Genomic DNA, 20596 nt, shown 5'->3' on the forward strand with positions numbered 1-20596 from the left:
ATTGCTAGGTTTGATGATGAATTTTGGTCTTCAAAACTTTCAGCGAGAATTAACTTTGAATTGAGCAAAAAAAAAACTAAGAAAAATGTAACACATACGTCACGGTGACCGCAGCGAAAGAAACAGGACTTTGAAATCGACTCGTGAAAAGTCGGCATAATTAGACACGACAGTTTAACAATTTTTTTGTCGGAGTTTTCTGAGACAATTCTTCACTTAACCATTTCGCCGTTCCTTATCTGTCATTACTAATCAATTCTTTTTAATTGTTTCAAATTTACAATGCGAATTAAAAAGGATAATAAAAACAACAGAATTATTTTCAAATAAATAAGTTTTGCGTAACAGTCTTGTAAATTTGTATTTACACTTTTTTTTGTCTAAAAATAAATTTTCACATTTTTTTTTTTTTTTTTTTTTTGACTTAATTTAATTTTTATATATTGACTGACAGAATGATCGATGATATTTTTTCGTTAGAAAAATTTTCTATTTGCTTCAGCAGCTTAGGTACTATGCTTTTTTGTGAATTCAAGACGAAAAGTTATTTACGTACATTATGTATAAAAAAATTCCATTTATTCCGAACTTTATTAAATGTAGATAGGCTTCGTAGATTCGCTTATTACTTAATTTTTCTGAAGCTCCAGTGCATACCCTCAAAATGTTCCTTATGATAAATAGGTACTATCTTGAGATGGTGTACTTCACACGAAAACAGTAGCCGATGATTGGTTTGAATACCTGTTATAAACGCAGTTTCGTTAGTTGGCTTAGTGGGGCCTTTTTTTAGCACAGGATACTAGCGATGAAACGAAAAGTAGTAAAGAACTAGTTGAAGGCGAATCCAAGGTTACTTCACGTTATTTTCGCCATATTTTACTGTGAAAGCCTGAAGAAGAATTCGCTGCTTATCGTCGAGTTTCCTATTCATTCATATTCAGCACAATGGCAACTATTGTTACAGTTTTCTTTGCATACTTTCTGGTTCTTAAAAACAAATATTTTAAGGCCTATCGCTTTATGCAATAACTTTATTTCATTTAAGTACACAAAAACAATGCAAATCAATATCAATAAAAAGTAAAAAGTATTACACAAAACATTTAATCGAAAATAGTATTAAATATAAAAACAGATTCTATCTGCGATTCCATGGGAAATAGTTCTTGTTTACTTTAACTGGTATGGAAACTCTTTCATTTTGATTGTAGACCTACAAGATGAAGAAAAACAAAATTAAAAACAAAATTATTCATAATTATAAAAATAAACTCACATAAATATATATTTCATCATTGGGCAACATTCCTGGCTTCTCACTTTGACTCAAAACTTCTACTTCCATCTCCTTGCCAGCGTCTACATATCCATTGGACGGTTTAAATCTAAACAAATCATAGTTGCAAGAAATTTCGAAAAGTTTCCTCTTATGTGAGTCATTTTTGACAACAAATCTCATAGGAGGTTCAAATTGTAATACATTCGGTCTAACCGACCACGACTCGGACGTTTGCTCTTGCTCTTCATCGACAGGATCTAACATTTGTGTGGGTGAAGTGGAACAAAATGTACGAAAAACCACGGTTTCATCGGCATCCGGGAAGACCAAAGTTGAATCTGCTGTTTCATCCAATTTATAATGATTCAGTGTGAGAGCTATTTCATGGATGCGCAACGATGAAATCATATCCAAAGCTACCTCTGATTTTTCCTTCAAAGTTTCCAAATCATCGACTGGCTTCTCACCTGGGAAACTAGCCCAAACTCTGTCAAGCGATTTGGAGGTAAACTTTGATTTGTCTTCCTCTTTCATGGTACGAATTAGATTACGAATTCTCTGACGGGATGGTTCATCTCCACAAATAATTCGCATATTGGCAAGAGCTAGGACATCCGAGATCTTTTTTATGATTTTTTTAATGTCATCCCGACGTGGTTTCAGAGTGACACGTATGTTGACGATACCCTCGGGTGGAATAATTACTTTATTGGGTGTAACTTCAATGGCATCACGTAGTCGAGGCATATCCAAACCGAAGGAATCAATTATTATCACAGCGAAGCCATGTAAAGGACCCTTATTGTAGATTTTAAAAGTTTTCTCTAATGGTCCTGATAAGTCCTTCAAGTCACCCATAGTCAGGAAGGGGGCACCAATGGGACCTCTGAGTATATTTTGTGGAATGAGACTGGCTGTGCCTCCATAGCCATAAAGAGGGACATCCAAATAAGTTTGACTTGCCGGGCTATTTGGAGCACTGAAAGATAAAACCCCAACAGCCGCACCAATAACTGTTGGGCAGAAATTTAAGCTAACCGACCGACATTCCTGAGATTGAAGAGTTATTAGATTTCCCTGATTGTTGACAATTTGAAAGCCTGGACCCGAGACGTCTACTTTAATTATCAGCCTTTTGTCTGATGTGTTCTTGATTTGCATTGATTTGTTGGCATTCTTGCGCAGTCGTATGCTTCCCCAAGACAACTGAAGACATGTCACTTTCAATGGAATCAATTTACCATCACGATGACTGAATTCACTTGAATTGGAACAACGCGATGTACTGCGACCTTTCACCGAACCAGTCGAAGTAGTCTTGGTTACCAGACCATAGCTTGGAAGTGAGAATTTTCCACAGTCTGGAGATGAAACTGTTCCAACGAGATAGCGACGATCTGAGTTTGTGGTATTATCGAGTAGGGGAGAATGTCCTGTGAATGTGGGCGAAGAGACTTGTGATGATAGACAGCTTCTTGGTGATGATATTGGAGAATCGAAGAATGCTGGAGATGGGCTACGTCGCTTTCGAAAAAGCGAAGATGATTTGGATGGATTTGGCGATGACATTTCATCAGGTTCGTTGCGTGTCGATGAGAGAGACATTGGCTGGGATTTTTCTGTGGAGCGTTTCTCTTTTGATACACTTCTTTCTCTTTTCTCTTCATTGCGGGAACCTGATCGACTTCGTTTTTGTTTACGATCTAGATATTGATTGGGTATGTCGAAATTAGAATCGGTCGATGATGGACTTAAATCGCGAGTAGTCTTATGACGACGAATTTTACGAGTTGATTCTTTCTCCAATAATGAGGGATGCTCATCTAAATCACCAAAATCAGCAGCTTCATCTGAAATTTGAAAGAAAAATTAATAAACATAAAGTTTAATTGAAATAAATTATGTGCAAGAGGAGGGGCTAAGGGAGGCTTCTACCACAATGAAAAAAAGTGTCCGTCATACGAATCAAAATTATGTGTGAGGACAGTAACGCCAATTTTAAGTATGAGTGAGTCTTTGAGTCAACTGACAATCGAAAAAACCAGATCTGGAAAATTGATCAAAGATAAAAAATAAAGCAATTTTTTGGCCAAACGAAGTCAAACATTGGCAAAATCAGTTTTTTGAAAGATTTTTGTACCAAACGAAAACCCCATACCTAAAAGTTTTTTCGAAATCAATGACTGTCCAACCACGTTTGCATATTATGTGGCGAAAGCATGTTTGCGCAAACAGACAGACGTTTGCACAGACGTATCTGAATAGTGTATCGCCCTTATAACTTCGTGAGTAATACCTAGGGAGACATTTTACCGTATAAGATCCGTATAAGAACATTATCATCGGCGTTCACTTAGACAAAAATCTGACAATACTAAAGCAGATGCCTTTGCACATTCGTATTAAATTTTTGAAGCGGCAGAGCTGAGTCCACATTCAATATAAATTGATTTCACATGCAGTATCATTGCGCGTATGAAAAAGCCGTACACAAACCCCTTCTAAGACCTCTATTCTTAAAAATCAGTTCGAAATTGGCATTAAGAATAAACTGGTAGCAACGATAAACAGTATGACGGCATTCGAGAGATGTAAATGATTATTTTGTATTCTTATTACTTGATTTTCCTTTCTGCTTAAAAGTTTTAACCATCTTGTTCAGGATAAAAAGTATCGAAATAAATAAATAAGTGGTAGTATGTGTTGTAAAGTCTACGGCATCATCGAGGGAGCTTAGTTACCAGTTTAGGTTTCTGAAGAAATTAAAAAACCGATACCTTAGAATACCTTTATTGGGTCTTGTAAGAAAATCGAAAGTTTACCTTGAACACGCCCGTCATGACCATTATATATAATTCATGCAAAATGTTTTTTTCTTATTGCTCAACCTAATACGAAAAAACGAATTTGCTAAGCAATTCTTAACTGTATGTGAATTCAAAGTAAAAGAGGTTTGGTTTTAGAATTTTACCATATCCAAAATCATAAATTTGATCAAACCACATTAAATTTTTGCACAAATATTTAAAACTCACCAACAGTTATAGTTGGATTGCTTATCTCAATAGGTTGCAATGGGGATCGTTCCAAACTGCTTCTCTCAAACTTTTTCATATCAGAGCTATTTAACAACGAATCCGTAAAACTCATTGTGTCGGAATACTTTGTTGTTTTCATCTCCTGCGGATCGTAGTTTTCTTTATTTTCAAAAATAGTCTCTGCTTTTGTATTATTTGCCAATGCTGTTCTTTCAATAGCTCCACCCAATGAAAGCATTCTAGCGGTGGACTTTTCTTGTACTTGTTCACGATATGGATTCATGCAGCTTCTTGTTTTCTTAGCCATTAGGAGACGATTTACCACCGATCCATCCGAATCTTCAGTTTGCATATCAACTAAAAACATTATTTATAAAATTGTATTAGCAAATTTTTTCGTGATAATTTAGTAACTTACCCAAAGCTCTTTCAATCGCTGAAACACTCAGCAAATACGAACTATCTGTGGCATTTCCTGAGTCCTTACTCTCATGCTTCTTTGATAGATCTATTGACGTCCTATTCGTTTGATGGCTGCTATAACCTTTATTATCTGGCTTTGGAGTTGTTGACTCATTTATCGAATCCGTTTCAGTTATGGTTGCATCTACCAAAGCCACCGGGGGACGACCTTTAACTGGACTTTTAGCGTGAACGATATTCCAAAGATCTTCAGATTGTTGACCAAAATAGTTGCCAAGTGAAAAATCTGGATCATTCACGCCATTTGACATCATAGAAGTTAACAACGTATCACCGTGAATTTTACTTTGATTCTTAACATGCGAATCACTTAATGCCTTTTCAGGAATAGCAGCAAACTCTTGGGCCCACAACTTTTCATCGTTCATTAACTTTGAATGCATTAGTTCGGCTGGAGCAAAATGTTCCGAGCCAAAACAACTTTCATCAGCACGCATGGCATTGGAGAATGAAAATCCTCCTTGGTCTGTGTCACCAGAATACAGAGATTCCTGGGTGGTTTTGGACATATCTGCTGTACGTGGCAGGCTCATGCTATTATTTCCACCATAGCTTTCACGTAATGAATCACACAAACTACGGACACTTGCTGCAGAGCTACTCGCTAAAATCTCTTCCACCGACAACAAGCTATGGCGATTATTTTTCTGCTTGCCGAGATCTCGAGAAAAAGCTGTGGATCTACCAGTCATTTCAGAGGGCTCAAATGATATTTTGTTAACTGAATTCTTAGATGCTGATGATTTAATATCGGAAGATTCCAAGTGGATTGTTTTGTCAACAGCTAGATCGGTTATATTGATGCTTTTAAGACCACGATATGGAACATAATCGGTGCGATCAAGAACTGAAATAAAAATATTAAAATGTTATATGTATTTAGACAATTGAATCGTAAAATAAATGGAACCATGGAAGGTAAATCTTATAATAAGGTGTAAGGGCAGAAACGTTTTGAGTGTGGCTCAAAACGTTGGGCAGGTTGTTTCAAAGACGGAACAAGTTACAGCTGTGTTCAAAATAATAGTAGTGCCTGCAACAAAATAACATTTTTTATATTTACGGTGCTTCTATGGTTAAAAATTTAATTTCTTTGATGTCAAAGTTTGTAACGGTCAATTACTAATAAATGTATCGTAATTTTAAAATGAAAAAGAAGGTGCCAAATAATTTTTCATTGATTTTTGGTTGTTCTTTCGAATTTGACCTGTTCAAAATAATAGTAGTTAAAGTTATTTTTTAAGAATTTAAGAGCGGTTTATAACTTAGAATATTTATTTTTGGTTTAAAAGTAAGTACTCATATAATTTGAATAATTTTTCAACAAAAAACGATTTGTTTCGGTTTTAATCTATTTAAAGTTCGAAGAGCAAAACACTGCAGTTCGGATAAAGGAAACTTATACGAAAGCTGCTTGAAGAAGGGAAAACCTACTTGGAAATTCAAGTTTATATTAGGATGCTCCCCTACAATGGTAGCCAATGCAATAAAGTCAACGAAAGACCCGAAACGCGCGGTAAAAAAAGAAAAAAGACCGCCGTAGATGACAGGCGTATTGTCCCGACGAGGAAAGTTGAGCCTTCTGCATCGTTGTTTCACATCCAGAAGGCTTTAAGCCTGGATTGCAGTGCAGTGCACATTCGGAGGCGAATGTTAGACACTAATTTGTACGCTTGAAACCCACGAAAAGTTCCGCTCTTAACAAAGAAATATGTTAAAATACTAAAATTTTCGACCCTCCATGTTTAACTGTTTTCGTCGTATACTTTGGAACATAATCCGTATTGGGTGGACGTCGGACGTATTGTGGAGATCCAGTACCACCAAAAGGGACAAATATGCTGTCATCAGTAAACAATATGTTACGCCATTACTTTGCTGGCCAGTTTATGTGGTCTTTTACAAACTGGATACGCTTTTTAACATGTTTCGCTGAACTTTTCGTGGACTTCAAGCGTACAAATTAGTGTCTAACATTCGCCTCCGAATGTTCACTGCACTGCAATCTAGGCTTAAAGCCTTCTGGATGTGAAACAACGATGCAGAAGGCTCAACTTTCCTCGTCTGGACAATACGCCTGTCATCTACGGCGGTCTTTTTTCTTTTTCTACCGCGCGTTTCGGGTCTTTCGTTGACTTTATTGCATTGGCTACCATTGTAGGGGAGCATCCTAATATAAACTTGAATTTCCAAGTAGGTTTTCCCTTCTTCAAGCAGCTTTCGTATAAGTTTCCTTTATCCGAACTGCAGTGTTTTGCTCTTCGAACTTTAAATAGATTAAAACCGAAACAAATCGTTTTTTGTTGAAAAATTATTCAAATTATATGAGTACTTACTTTTAAACCAAAAATAAATATTCTAAGTTATAAACCGCTTTTAAATTCTTAAAAAATAACTTTAACTACTATTATTTTGAACAGGTCAAATTCGAAAGAACAACCAAAAATCAATGAAAAATTATTTGGCACCTTCTTTTTCATTTTAAAATTACGATACATTTATTAGTAATTGACCGTTACAAACTTTGACATCAAAGAAATTAAATTTTTAACCATAGAAGCACCGTAAATATAACAAATGTTATTTTGTTGCAGGCACTACTATTATTTTGAACACAACTGTACATGCTGGTTTTGGAAGGGAAGTATACAATACAAGCAACAAACAGCACCCGAATAATTTTTCTCAACTCAAGTTATTTTTACAGCAGGACCAGAATGATTCAAATCTTACGTATTTCGTATTTGGTTCTAAGAAAAAGGGTTTTGCTTAATCGAATCGAACAAACTGCGTTTAAGTAAGGTTTTGACATCAGCAGTGGATCGTAGATAAAACCTATATGGATATCAGAAAAAATAATGAAAGAAATAAAGATTTACAATAAAGGGTTTCCAATTGGGATTTGAAAATTTTAAACTTGGCCAAGTGACGAGAATATTACTTTTTTCGTGCAAACGTACCAAAATAGTCGATTCCACTGCTATCTCAAGTACATATTGGGGATCGCTTGATCATAAAAATGGCACAATTTACAAAAGGGTATTGACTTATATGCTTATAATTTGATTTTGACTTAAGAACTAGAGGCATGAAATGACCGAATTTCTAGGATAAGGCTCTATAAATTTTGGAAGATTACCAATTACAAAGCAAAACCTAAATACAATCGACTTAATTCGCTCAACGAGTTATATCGTTAAATGCTTCTATCACGTATTGGTGTTAAATCTCACGCTCTAGGTGGGCAATCAATAGATACGAGCTCCTCGAAAAAACCTACAAATCTATTACTACGATATTAAAATTGTATGGGGTGATTTTAATGCGAAGCTAAAAAAAAGGCATCTTGGAAGCACAGTCGAAAAGCAACACCACATCCAATATTGGATCGAGGCTGCAGGGAAAAATGTTGTGTTAGCCAGTACGAGATTCCCGCATATCAGAATTGAATCGTCAATTGTGAGAACGAAATAAGTCCACTTTTTTTCGAAATTGACTTTTTGATGCAAATTTCATCTTTAGGCGTAGACACATCTTTCAAGTTGAAAAAAAACAAACAAATTATTTTGGGTGTCGAAGTTACAGGGGTAGAAAAATTTTATAAGTTCGAAGAACAGAATAAATCCAGGATTACAGGCTATTAATTATGTCTTAACTAAGACGTTCACGGGTTTTAATTGCAAAAAATGTTGAATGGGTTATGAGAGAAGATAATACAGCGGAGTGCTATTAAATTAGAGGGTGGAAATTGAAGATAGAGGCGCAAAAGCCCTCTTTTTTTTTTCAATATATCTCGTTAACAAAGCATAATTTTTATAAATTGATTTTAAAACTTGTTGTAGAGAACCCAATTTAATATCGGAAAAATGTTTTAAAAAAATTGAAAACAAAAATTCCATACCAAAACAGGCCAAAAAAACATGAAAAAACTTTTTTAACGGGATTTTTTTGGCTGAGATAGATATTGCTCTTAATAAATACAGAAGATAAAATTTCCTTCGAAATGCTGGGCTGAAAAAGTTTTTTTCATTGAAAACTGACCGAAGTATGACCATTCGAACCTATCTTTTTATACCTGTCTACCAGAACCGGCTACAAACAAAATTTTTATCTCATTCCACTCAAATCCACGTGATCTTCATTTTATCGATAGGTCTTGCATCTCAAAAAAGTAAAATATAGACGCTATTCAGTTTTTTGCGTTTTCCCAACACTTTTGCAAAATGGAATTATTCCGTTCTCACAACTGACGATTAAATTCATAAACCTACATGAAAATCTCAGAATCAATATATCGTCAACCAATATGTTCATATAACTATCGACGCTAGGTATTCCTAGATATTGATTCTTGACAGTACTTAGTAGTACCCAATGTACGAATGCAGATATCCGATTATCACAAACACAAGGAAATGCTGTGAGAATATTTGCCAGAAGGACATCTATTTAAGAAAAAAGTTTAAAAAGCGGCGCTGCAAATAAGGTCCAAAGCTAACAACGAGTTCTACAAACGAAAAAGAACGGGGGGACATCGGCTTTTCAGGAGAAAAAAAATATTAACTCATAGCCTGGGTGGATGCTAGAGATATAATTCTTTATCTGCTGGCCAATGGGAAAATCATCAAGTTGGTTAACAATACTTGGACCGAGAGCCATATTGAAGAGTGAAATCAAGTATTTTTTTTGTATGAAATCTTTTCGCCCGTAATTTCGAAAAGATTTGGCTACTTGGGGTTTATGACTAAACATTCACTTACATTAGGGAAGAAACTGACTTATAGCGTTTTCGTTTCGTAATTCTTAGAACTATATATTGAAGTTAAGAACTTATTATATGTTACTTGTTATTTACAACTACTTGTTTTTTGTTTTATATATTGAGTTAGTAAATAATTTTATATCAGAAAATTATTTTTCAATATTAATTATTCTAATCAAAAACTTTGTTATGAGCTGAACTAATATTTCCTTTAAATAAAATTCCAATTGTTATTTGTTTATTTATAAAACTGGCTTTCCATTTAATAAATGCAATAGGTTATGGGACCAGCAGCTATTTTATAAATAAATATTAAACAGATTATTTAAAGAAATATTATTTTTCGGTAACGATAAAAAGAAGATTCATTTTCAAAGAAAAATTAAGAAGATATAAGATAAAGATATGGATCTAATGAAGAATATTAGATTATTAACTGGTGAACAAGATTGGCCAATATGGAAGCGGAAAATGCGAGATCTTCTTGATTATCACGAAGGGGCAGTTGACGTCATTGATGGCAAATTAGAGAAGCCTGAAGCATTGGCAGCCACTGCTACGGAACCTGAGAAGAAAGAACACAAGGCGAAGTGTGATTTATACAGAAGAGCAAATAGTTACTCAAAGTCTATGATAACTAGCTCTGTAACTGATGCTGTATATCAGAAAATCATGGACAAGGAAACGGCCTACGATGCATGAAATGCATTGAAGAATCAATTTGAAGCGTCTTCCAAAGATCAGCTATTCAAAATTTGTACTGATCTTTTTAGTTTCAACTGGAAGACAGGCGATGATGTGTCTACACACATTGCTCAGTTGAGAAACTTATGGAATGAGCTTAATAATGGTCTTATTGCTAAAAAGTATAACGCATTACCAGATTTAATGCTAGTGTGCAAGATTTTACACATTTTATCAAGCAAATATGAGTCATTCAAATCAAGTTGGATGCTCTTAACCAAAGAAGAAGAGAAAACTTTTGACGAACTGACAGCACAAATATGTATGTTCGAGAGAAATTTTCAGAAGACTACTCAAGAAGACGATTCTCAAGAGGCCCTAATAGCAAGAACTCATAAGAAATATGATGGAAATATTAAGAAGAAGTGGCCCAGAAAAGACGATTTATGTAATTACTGCAAGAAAAAGGGTTATTGGCTGCGGGATTGTAGAAAATGGATATCTGACGGAAGACCAAATAGAAGTAAAGAGCCATATGTCAACCAGATCGATTCGAAGGGTGTGAATGCTTCGCTTGTTTCAGTCTGCAACGAAGTTCTAACATATGAAGAAAACTCAAACGATTGGTGGGTTGACAATGGGGCAACAAAACATGTCACTAATTCTGCAGATTACTTCTACGAGTTTAAAGAATTTGAGACTCCGTGCAGTATTCAAGCAGCTGGAAAGGAAACTTTAAAAGCAGTTGGCAAAGGAAACATACTAATGATGTCCCGAGTCAATAGTGAAGAGATCGAAATTACATTGAGAGATGTATGGTATGTACCTAATGTTTCTAGAAATTTATTTTCAGTACTAGCATCTCAAGACAGAAACCAAAATAGCATATTTAAGTCATTGCCTACAAAATGCTGGCTTGAAGTAAATGGTCAAGTCTTGTTATGTGGCCATCGTAAGACGAATGGGTCATTGTATAAAGCAGATATAAGAACAGTCAAAACTCAAGAAAGATGTGGTCTAAACATTGCAATCACAGAAAGCACAACATTACAACTTTACCACGAGAGATGGGGTCACCAAGACAAACGTCACGTCAAAGCATTACTAGAAAGAGAGTTGGGAATCAATTTAAAACTAGATAATACTATTTGTGAGCCATGTATTTATGGGAAGATGCATCGATTACCTTTTGGAACTCGAAGAAAAGCAACTCAACCAGGCGAGTTAATGTCGACTGATGTTTGTGGACCGTTCAGTGGTTCATTCAAGAACAAGCGTTATTTAGTTGTGTTTAAAGATAGTTTCACAAAATATCGCTATGGTTTTGCAATTGAAAGAAAGTCAGACGTAAAAGATGCCCTGAAAGAAGTGCTAGCACATGCAAAAGGTTTAGGTCATAATATCAAAGAATTATTAAGTGACAATGGTGGTGAGTTCGACAATGCTGAAGTCAAAAACATACTTCGAGATCATGGCATTGTACAAAGACTGACCGCTCCTTATACACCTCAGCAAAATGGTGGAAGTGAACGAGAAAACAGAACTATCATAGAAATGGCAAGAACTTTCAAGTATTCCAACTCAGAAGTTACATTTCCAGAAGCTATTTGGGCAGAATTAGTAAATTCTGCTGTATATATTTTGAACAGAACCGGCAAATCATCAATTCAAGAAAAAAGTCCATACGAGCTCTGGATGGGAAAGAAACCTAGAATAAAACACCTCAGAATCATTGGGTCTACATGTTTTACGCATGTACCTGTACAGAAGAGAAAGAAAATGGATAAGAAAGCTGTGAAGGGATATCTAGTTGGATATGATGGTGATGAACGGTTTCGAATATTCAACAATGAAGATAATAAAGTTATATTATCTAGAGATGTCCAATTTCAAGAAAGACCAAGAATTTGTAAGAATACTGTTAATTTACCCCTACATGATGTTAAAGAAGAAAGATCTGACGATGAACCTCAAAATACATTTATAGATGAAGAACCAACTATGACAGAAAACGAAGAATATAGAACCAACAGTGACAATGATTTTGACATTGAAGAAGATATAGAAAGTGATGAATATAATACCGGCCAAGACACTGATCTAGACAATGAAGAAGAAGAAATCCAAAAACCATCAATAGGAAAAGAAAGTCTAAGAAAAAGCACACAATTGAGGAGACCAATGAAGTTCGATGATTTTGTTATGTCAGCGGAAGAATTTGTAAGTAATTTAGAAAGTCCTGAAAATTACCAAGAAGCAATCACCAATAAGAACAAAAATGAGTGGAAAAAGGCAATGCAAAGAGAAATTACATCACTCAAAGAAAACCAGACATGGATACTAACCGAACTACGGAAAGGAACAAAAGCTATACCTTGCAAGTGGGTTTACAATCTGAAGAAAAATCCTGATGGTAGTATCGACAAATATAAAGCCAGGTTAGTAGCAAAAGGTTTTAGCCAGCGTTATGGTATTGACTTCTGTCAAACGTTCAGTCCTGTTGCGAAGTTAGGGACGATACGGTCAATTTTAAGTATTGCTGCAAGTGAAGGCATGCACCTTGCGCAATTTGACGTATCAACAGCCTTTCTATACGGAGAACTTGAAGAAGTCATATTCATGAAGCAACCAGAGGGGTTTTCTGATGGCACAGATAAGGTATGTAAACTAAAAAGAAGTCTTTATGGTCTCAAACAGTCGTCAAGGTGCTGGAATAAACGGTTTGGAAACTTTATTTTGAATTTGGGATTCAAAACGAGTGAAGCTGATCCATGTTTGTTTATTCGTGAAAGAAATGGGAATAAACTTATTCTCGTTTTATATGTTGATGACGGCTTAGTTGCGGCCACAGATAAGAAAGACCTAGATTTATTCATAAAAGAACTTAAACAAGAATTTAAAATCATTTCGAAGGAAGCTGTTTATTTTCTGGGACTAGAAATCGAGTTGAAAAATAAAAACATTAAAATTAAACAGACAGCACATGCTAGAAGAATTCTTGAAAGGTTTAATTTTTCTGAGTGCAAATCGATTTCAACTCCTATGATCAAGAATACTGAAACTTTCAAATCAGGGAAAGAAGAAACAGAGAAAAACACATTTCCATACAGACAAGCCGTTGGTGGATTAATGTATTTAATGCTTGGAACAAGACCGGATCTTGCATATAGTGTAGGATTTCTTTCAAGAACACTCGAAAATCCATCACCTGAAGATATTACAAGAGTCAAGAGAGTTTTTCGATACATAGCAGGAACATTAGAGTATGGTATAACTTATCGAAATGATGCAGAAAAACGAATACTGGAATGCTACAGTGATGCAGATTTTGGGGGTTGTATGAAGACAGGACGTTCAACTTCTGGAGTCGTTATTAAATATGCTGGTGGAGCTATCTCTTGGCTTAGCCAACGACAAGCAATGGTGGCTACATCAACAACAGAGGCAGAAATAGTAGCGGCAAATGAAGCAGCCAAAGAAGCCATTTGGTTAAAAAGATTATTCAAAGGCATTTTTGAACTCAAGGATGTGCCAGTCATTCAAGTTGATAATTCTGCGGCAGTACGACTTTCTCAAAACCCAGAATTTCACCGAAGGACGAAACGTATTGCCATAAAACATTTCTTCATTAGAGAGAAAGTTATTGAAGGTCAAATTATGGTTCAACAAATTTCAACTGAACATCAACTTGCAGATGTAATGACAAAGCCATTACCAAGCCATCGTCTTAAAACATTATACAAACAAATGGGACAAGATGCTTAAATGTAATTTTCAAGTAACAAGGGAAAGTAATGAAGTTAAGAACTTATTATATGTTACTTGTTATTTACAACTACTTGTTTTTTGTTTTATATATTGAGTTAGTAAATAATTTTATATCAGAAAATTATTTTTCAATATTAATTATTCTAATCAAAAACTTTGTTATGAGCTGAACTAATATTTCCTTTAAATAAAATTCCAATTGTTATTTGTTTATTTATAAAACTGGCTTTCCATTTAATAAATGCAATACTATACAGGTACAGGACTGTCCAATCCGGAATGTAAAATGAACATTATTATTACAAACTTTCCCTAGAAATTTATCATCACTTGAGGAAGATGATGATGAGACGTATGAAGCCATATTATTCCATAAAAAGCTATCTATGTATTTGTTTTCTTTTTCTTCAGTTTATTTTAATATAATTTAGTTTGTTTTGTTCAAAATCGCAAAATTCAGAATTGCAATTGAACAACCAGTAGTGACATTTCATAACTTTGATGTCATAAGTGGTCCCTCAAAATATAGGTGAAATAACTCCATGTAGTTACATTTCGAGAAAACATGCTTTACTAGTTTCAGAATCATTCGGAGAAATCCCGGACAGTTTTATTAGTCTTCGCCTTTAATAAACAGCCGAGCTTTCTTTCAAGAACCAAGTTAACCGTTGCTCATAGGGAAGTTTGAATATTTCGTAGGTAGTAGCTGATTTTACCCAAATTATTTGTCGTATGCCCTCTATATTTGGAATACATCGGGGAGAATATCCATCATTGTAATTCCATTTGTATGGACAACATACTCCACTTCGACTTTTAATCCAAGGGTGACTTATTAGAAGTTTAACATATTTCGAACGAGTCGAATGTAACGGGTCAGTCTAATTTGATCCTATGCCATAACTGGTGGTTTCAAGACTATTTTGTGGTTTGGTTGGACTTTTAATAAGTCACCTTTGGATTAAAAGTCAAAGTGGAGTATGTTTTCAATACTAATGGCACATCCAGAGACAGTTGATAGGGAGAGTGGCTAGACATAATATGATTTTTTTGAAAGAAGTTCTCGACTATCTCGAAGAATCATCTTAGTCTTAGCACTCTAATAAAATGGCATTATACCTAATCAACTACCTAAAATAGCCTGCATCATGGGCATTATTGGGTAGGGCTTAGATCTTACAAGGACTGTAACACAGCACTAATAGACGATAAATACTTTTGACCTTAAGAACTAATGAATAAAATGTATGTTTGCAACAATGTTTTCTTGCTTACCAGGTGTCCTTGTAATATTGGACTCGTTTTCTTTGTTCCCCAAACTTAGCTGTTTTGGATTTGGATGCTTGAAAACACCCTGCGAAGCCTTTTGTAATGTTTCCATTGCTTTGGCACGTTCCTGTTTTAAACGTTCATTGATTTTGTCTCTGTTCATTGATGAATTTCTTGATGTTTCACCGAAAACTAAAAAGGGGGGGAAAAAACAAATCCTCAACAACCGAACAAAAAAAAAATAAAGATATCTTACCACGCAAATTTTCCATATTCAAGAGACCAAGAGTGTCATCTTTTTCAGAATTTAACAAAGAACTAAAACAAATAATGAATTAAAATACACTCATATTTTTTTTTTAGTTACAAAAGAGCTATAATTTTCACATACCTTGATGCATGCTTGAGATTTCTTGAATCCATTCTCTGAATTTACGAGATAAACTTGAACTTGTTGTTCACCAATGAATAACGTGAATGCTGATCATTAAGAAAATTAAAATCTTTTGAAAAAATAAGTAATGGGAACGCATGAAATGTAAGAAATGAAGAAATATAATAATATCACTTGTAAAAGTTATATAAAATTAAAAAAATTAGACAAAAGAACAAAACACAACTGTAACGAAATTTTTCTTCAAATAAATTCAAGTTTTTTTTTCAAGTGCATTTGTGCAACTGCAAGAATCGAAAAATGCACTGCGACTTGAATCGGTAAAATTAATTTAGGAAGTGTTCAGAAATTATTGAACTGAACTTGTGAGATTTCTTATTAAGGCAGAGTTCACACTTTATTTTGTTTTTCTGTCTATTGGTTATTTAAGCCTGTTAAAGCCTGGTACGCTGCTCGCGCTAAATTTTAGCCGAGATAAAATTCCCATACAAGTTATCGATAATTTGTATGGGATCCATTTTAGCTGAGATAAAATTTTTCGATAATTTGTATGGCAGCTAAAATTTAGCGCGAGGTGCGTACCAGGCTTAAGCGTACCAGGCTTTAACTTATTTTCTGATGTTTTTTCTTGAATTTTTTTTAATTAGTATTTTTATGTTTTTTGCTTTGCTGTAAAGCCTGGTAAGCTGCTCGCGTTAAATTTTAGCCAAGATAAAATTTCAATACAAGTTATCCATAATTTGTATGGGACTCATTTTGGCTCGGCTAAAATTTTTCGATAATTTGTATGGGAGCTAAAATTTAGCGCGAGCTGCGTACCAGGCTTTACTACTAAAACTACTGATGTTCTTCTTCCCTAGTAGGTTCCATACGAATTGCATTGATTTTGTTGATAGTCTGTTCGCAAGTAAAGCCTGGTACGCTGTTCGCGCTAAATTTTAGCCGAGATAAAATTCCCATACAAGTTGTATGGGATCCATTTTAATTCTGAGACTCTTTTTTGAAGTTTCTTTTTCCACTCTTTCTTTTTTCAACATTCCCTTTCATTTCTATTTGCTTCTTGGTGGAATACAACAACAACAATACTTAAATCAAATGAGAAATGTCAAATTTGAGTCTTTGACTCAAGAGGCATCGTGTAATAGTACGCGCCTCACAGAATGATTATGAAAAGAAAATTCGAAAAAAGAGTCAAGCCTCTTGAGGCTTCAAGGCTGGTACGCTGCTCGCGCTAAATTTTAGCTCCCATACAAATTATCGAAAAATTTTAGCCGAGCTAAAATGAGTCCCATACAAATAATCGATAACTTGTATGGAAATTTTATCTTGGCTAAAATTTAGCGCGAGCAGCGTACCAGGCTTCATGTAATAGCTTAAGCCTGGTACGCTGCTCGCGCTAAATTTTAGCTCCCATACAAATTATCGAAAATTTTTAGCCGAGATAAAATGGATCCCATACAAGTTATCGATAACTTGTATGGGAATTTTATCTCAGCTAAAATTTAGCGCGAGCAGCGTACCAGGCTTAAGACTGGTACGCTGCTCGCGCTAAATTTTAGCTGAGATAAAATTCCCATACAAGTTATCGATAACTTGTATGGGATCCATTTTATCTCGGCTAAAAATTTTCGATAATTTGTATGGGAGCTAAAATTTAGCGCGAGCAGCGTACCAGGCTTTAACAAAGGAACAGGCCAACTGACACCAATTAAATTTGTGCGATGCATTTTCACCCTTAACAAATCGATAACATCGATAACATTCCATGTGCAAATTTATCTTTTCTCATCCCCACGAAAAACAACAATTTTTATCTGTCAAACAAACAACCAGTCTCGAAAAGTCAATTTTTTGACGTTTTGCCATCACATAACCTCAAACAAAAAAAAAAGTTAAAATTGCATACGACGAATACCGAACGAGAGAACTCTGTTAAAACCCGATTTTTTCCGTAAATTCTCGTGTGTTGTGTCTACGAAATTTGTCTATCTACTGACTGCGTGTACACTCAATACAAAAAAAAAAAAAACAACCAAAATAAAAGAAAATCTCACAATCTAACTAGATTCCTTTATAAATTCTATCCAAGTCCACACAGTATCCAAAGTTAATTCGATTCAATTGTGAATTCCCAAAGTCCGAATAGTCGTCTAAACGTGTTGAAGAAACAACGTGAAAAATGGTCAAAACTAAAAAGGGCAAGAAAGAGGTAGTCTCCGGAGACGACGAGATGTAAGTATGGATTCTGTCGGCGATCACTGAACTTTCACTTTTTTTTTTTCTTTTTGATAATCGTGAATTGAAATGGAAATCATTTTCAGGGTCAACAACGAGACGACTGCAATTGACGATCAAGATGATGCTGGCAGCAGCGACAATGACACTGTCACTGCTAAGAACAAGAAGAACAAAAAGAAGGATAACAACAAGAAGAAAGCTGGAAAGCCAGCCAAGTCGGCAGCAAGTGACGACGAAAGTGTCGACGATGATGATGATGATGAGGTTTCTGCCATCACCCAGTCTGTAAAGAAACTTCAAGTTGGTAAGAAAGGCAAAGCTAAGAATGTCCCTGCTCCTGATTCGGATGATGATGGATCGGAGGATGAAAAACCAACTAAGCAAAAGAAGAAGAACAATAAGAAAGCTAAGAAAAGTTCTGCTTTCGATTTGCTAATGGCCGAAGACGATGACGAACCTTGTAAGCCTGCAACTGAATCTGAAGATGAGCCAGAACCAGTTGAAGTTGTTGAAGTGAAACCTAAGAAAAATGAAAAGAAGAAGGGAAAGAAATCGAAGCGGAAGGACGACGACGATGATGAAGATCTGGACAAAGTCCTTGCTGAGTTGCAAAAGGAGTATGCTGGAGAAAAACCAGCTGAACCTGTTGTTGCTACTGCCGATGATATTGCCGATGAGGATTCCAAGAAAAAGAACAAGAAAGGTACACTAACAGTTTACATTTAATTTTAAAAATTCTAAATTCCTATTTCTAAAAAGAAACTATCCTTTTGTTAATTCTCCTGATAAACAACACCTTAACACGAGGCAATTACTTGCCAACTCAACGTCTACATTGCCAATAACATAAAATACTTAAAAAAAATATATATCCTTCAAAAAAATTCCGTGTCGTTGATTGCAAAATTTCCGGGTATGGGTCCTTTTTTTAATTGGATGAAAAAGTCCCTAATCGGTTTCACTTATGTATGTATATAGGTACGTGACTTGTGTGTAACTCCATGTAAACCCGAATGAATTATAAGTTTAAGAAACATTTTGAACAAAAATTTCCGTACGAAATGTTGTCAACTTCAATTTATTTTCATTGGGCACGTTCAGGAAATATTAGGGACTAGATATTTAGGCAACGTCATTTTCTGAACAGGAATTTGAGTACATTGACTAAAATAGTTTAGATGTTATGCTATTGTCAAATTTCGAAATTTATTTAAGAATTTTACCGGTCGCATGGGTAAGACACCAAATTTCACTTAACTGTAATGAATAAATAAAATTAATTATAACCGATAATGCATTTTTTAGTTGTTTTTCACACAAATAAATTTAATTTTGCTAAATAAATTCTTTAATAAAAAACAATCTGCTGTCATGTTGACAAAAAAAACTTTCCTAAATTTTTAGGGAAAATTTTCTTGCCTAACTTTTCAGTCAGCTTTCCAATAAAATTACCTAAATTGGAAAGATTTTTTTTGACAGCTGACCAATCAGAGACCGAGAAATTACCTAAATATTTAGTCCCTAACGTTTCTGAACCTGCCCATTATTTTAGTTTTCTGTTTTCTTTCTTATAGTCGGAGAGGCGACGTCGAGTTACTTAGCTCATAAGGTTAGAGGTTAAAATTGGTGTCAAATGAAAGATAAGTTGATACTGAAAATAAAAAAATAGGGTTGCCACTTGTAAAATGGGAACTTCCATTTGGCAACCCTATTTGAAAGTAAAAATTGTCACATAACTAATACATTCATATTTTTGTTGTTTGGCAAGATAAAAAAATTTTTTAAATGCCAAACGAAAATCAAAATATAAAAAAAAAAATAATAAAATAATATAAAGAACGTAACCCTACAAATATGGCAACCCCATTCAAATGAAAACAACACTGACAAAAATCTTCTTTGAAATAGTATAACTTTTTATGCACTAGAGAGCTAAACTATACACCATATTTTAGATAATACTCCCTCCTATCTAAAAAATGTCGGGTGCCACCTCGCAAATGCAGACATGTACTCGGCAACCCTATCCAAATGCTAAAAAACACTAAAATCACTTGTTTTTTAGGATTTGGATAGGGTTGCCGAGTACTTGTCTGCATTTGTGAAGTGGCACCCGACATTTTTTAGATAGAAGAGAGTCTTAGCTAAACTTGATGTACTTTATAGCCTTTAACTCTTTCAAATATTATACACTTTGGCCAAAAAACAAGTGATTTAAGTGTTTGTTAGCATTTGGATAGGGTTGCCGAGTACTTGTGTGCATTTGCGAGATGGCACCCGACATTTTTTAGATAGAAGAGAGTCTTAGCTAAACTTGATGTACTTAATAGCCTTTAACTCTATCAAATATTATACACTTTGGCCTAAAAACAAGTGATTTTAGTGTTTGTTAGCATTTGGATAGGGTTGCCGAGTACTTGTGTGCATTTGCGGGGTGGCACCCGACATTTTTTAGATATAGTCTAAGAGCCGAGAGCAGATTTCTTGCGTGAGAGGTAACCGATTCATATGAATGTCAGAGGTAGTCTGGGTCATGGTGATGACGAATACCTTAGTCTGCCTGCATTTATTGGGGGCGTTTTGTCGAGAAAAAGCGCATCAAAAGTACCATTTTTCTGAAAATCGATTTAGTGAGGGTAACCACTTAAAATTTATAGATAACCAACGCCACATACTCA

The 20596-nt window shown here is 34.9% G+C and overlaps 2 protein-coding genes across 2 annotated transcripts in view; one reads left to right on the top strand and one right to left on the bottom strand.

Moving 5' to 3' along the window:
- Positions 1-1019: 1019 nt before the first annotated feature.
- LOC129912373 (uncharacterized) lies at positions 1020-15938 on the bottom strand. Its single transcript, XM_055990580.1, has 7 exons — positions 15678-15938; positions 15543-15604; positions 15293-15478; positions 4739-5650; positions 4318-4677; positions 1280-3132; positions 1020-1216 (listed from the first exon to the last, which is right to left on the bottom strand). Exons 1-7 carry the CDS (start codon positions 15707-15709, stop codon positions 1142-1144), a joined length of 3480 nt encoding a protein of 1159 aa, XP_055846555.1. The 5' UTR covers positions 15710-15938; the 3' UTR covers positions 1020-1141.
- A 1583-nt stretch (positions 15939-17521) lies between these two features.
- Positions 17522-20596, top strand: part of LOC129912372 (eukaryotic translation initiation factor 5B) — a 156231-nt gene continuing 153156 nt past the window's right edge. The window contains exons 1-2 of the mRNA XM_055990579.1: positions 17522-17912; positions 18002-18621. Of these exons, the coding sequence (XP_055846554.1) occupies positions 17860-17912; positions 18002-18621 (673 nt within the window). The 5' untranslated portion in view covers positions 17522-17859. The remainder of the gene's footprint in view (positions 17913-18001; positions 18622-20596) is intronic.

Source organism: Episyrphus balteatus, chromosome 2 (genome assembly GCF_945859705.1).
Source record: "Episyrphus balteatus chromosome 2, idEpiBalt1.1, whole genome shotgun sequence".
Taxonomy (NCBI): Eukaryota; Metazoa; Arthropoda; class Insecta; order Diptera; family Syrphidae; genus Episyrphus; species Episyrphus balteatus.

Bases quoted from the DNA above. Each gene is read 5' to 3' on its own strand.
- LOC129912373 (XM_055990580.1), bottom strand. From the start codon at position 15,709: ATGGATTCAAGAAATCTCAAGCATGCATCAAG. The intron at 15,605-15,677 runs GTATGTGAAAAT...TATTTGTTTTAG, and splicing joins AATCTCAAGCATGCATCAAG to TTCTTTGTTAAATTCTGAAA. The intron at 4,678-4,738 runs GTAAGTTACTAA...TAATGTTTTTAG, and splicing joins AGCGATTGAAAGAGCTTTGG to TTGATATGCAAACTGAAGAT.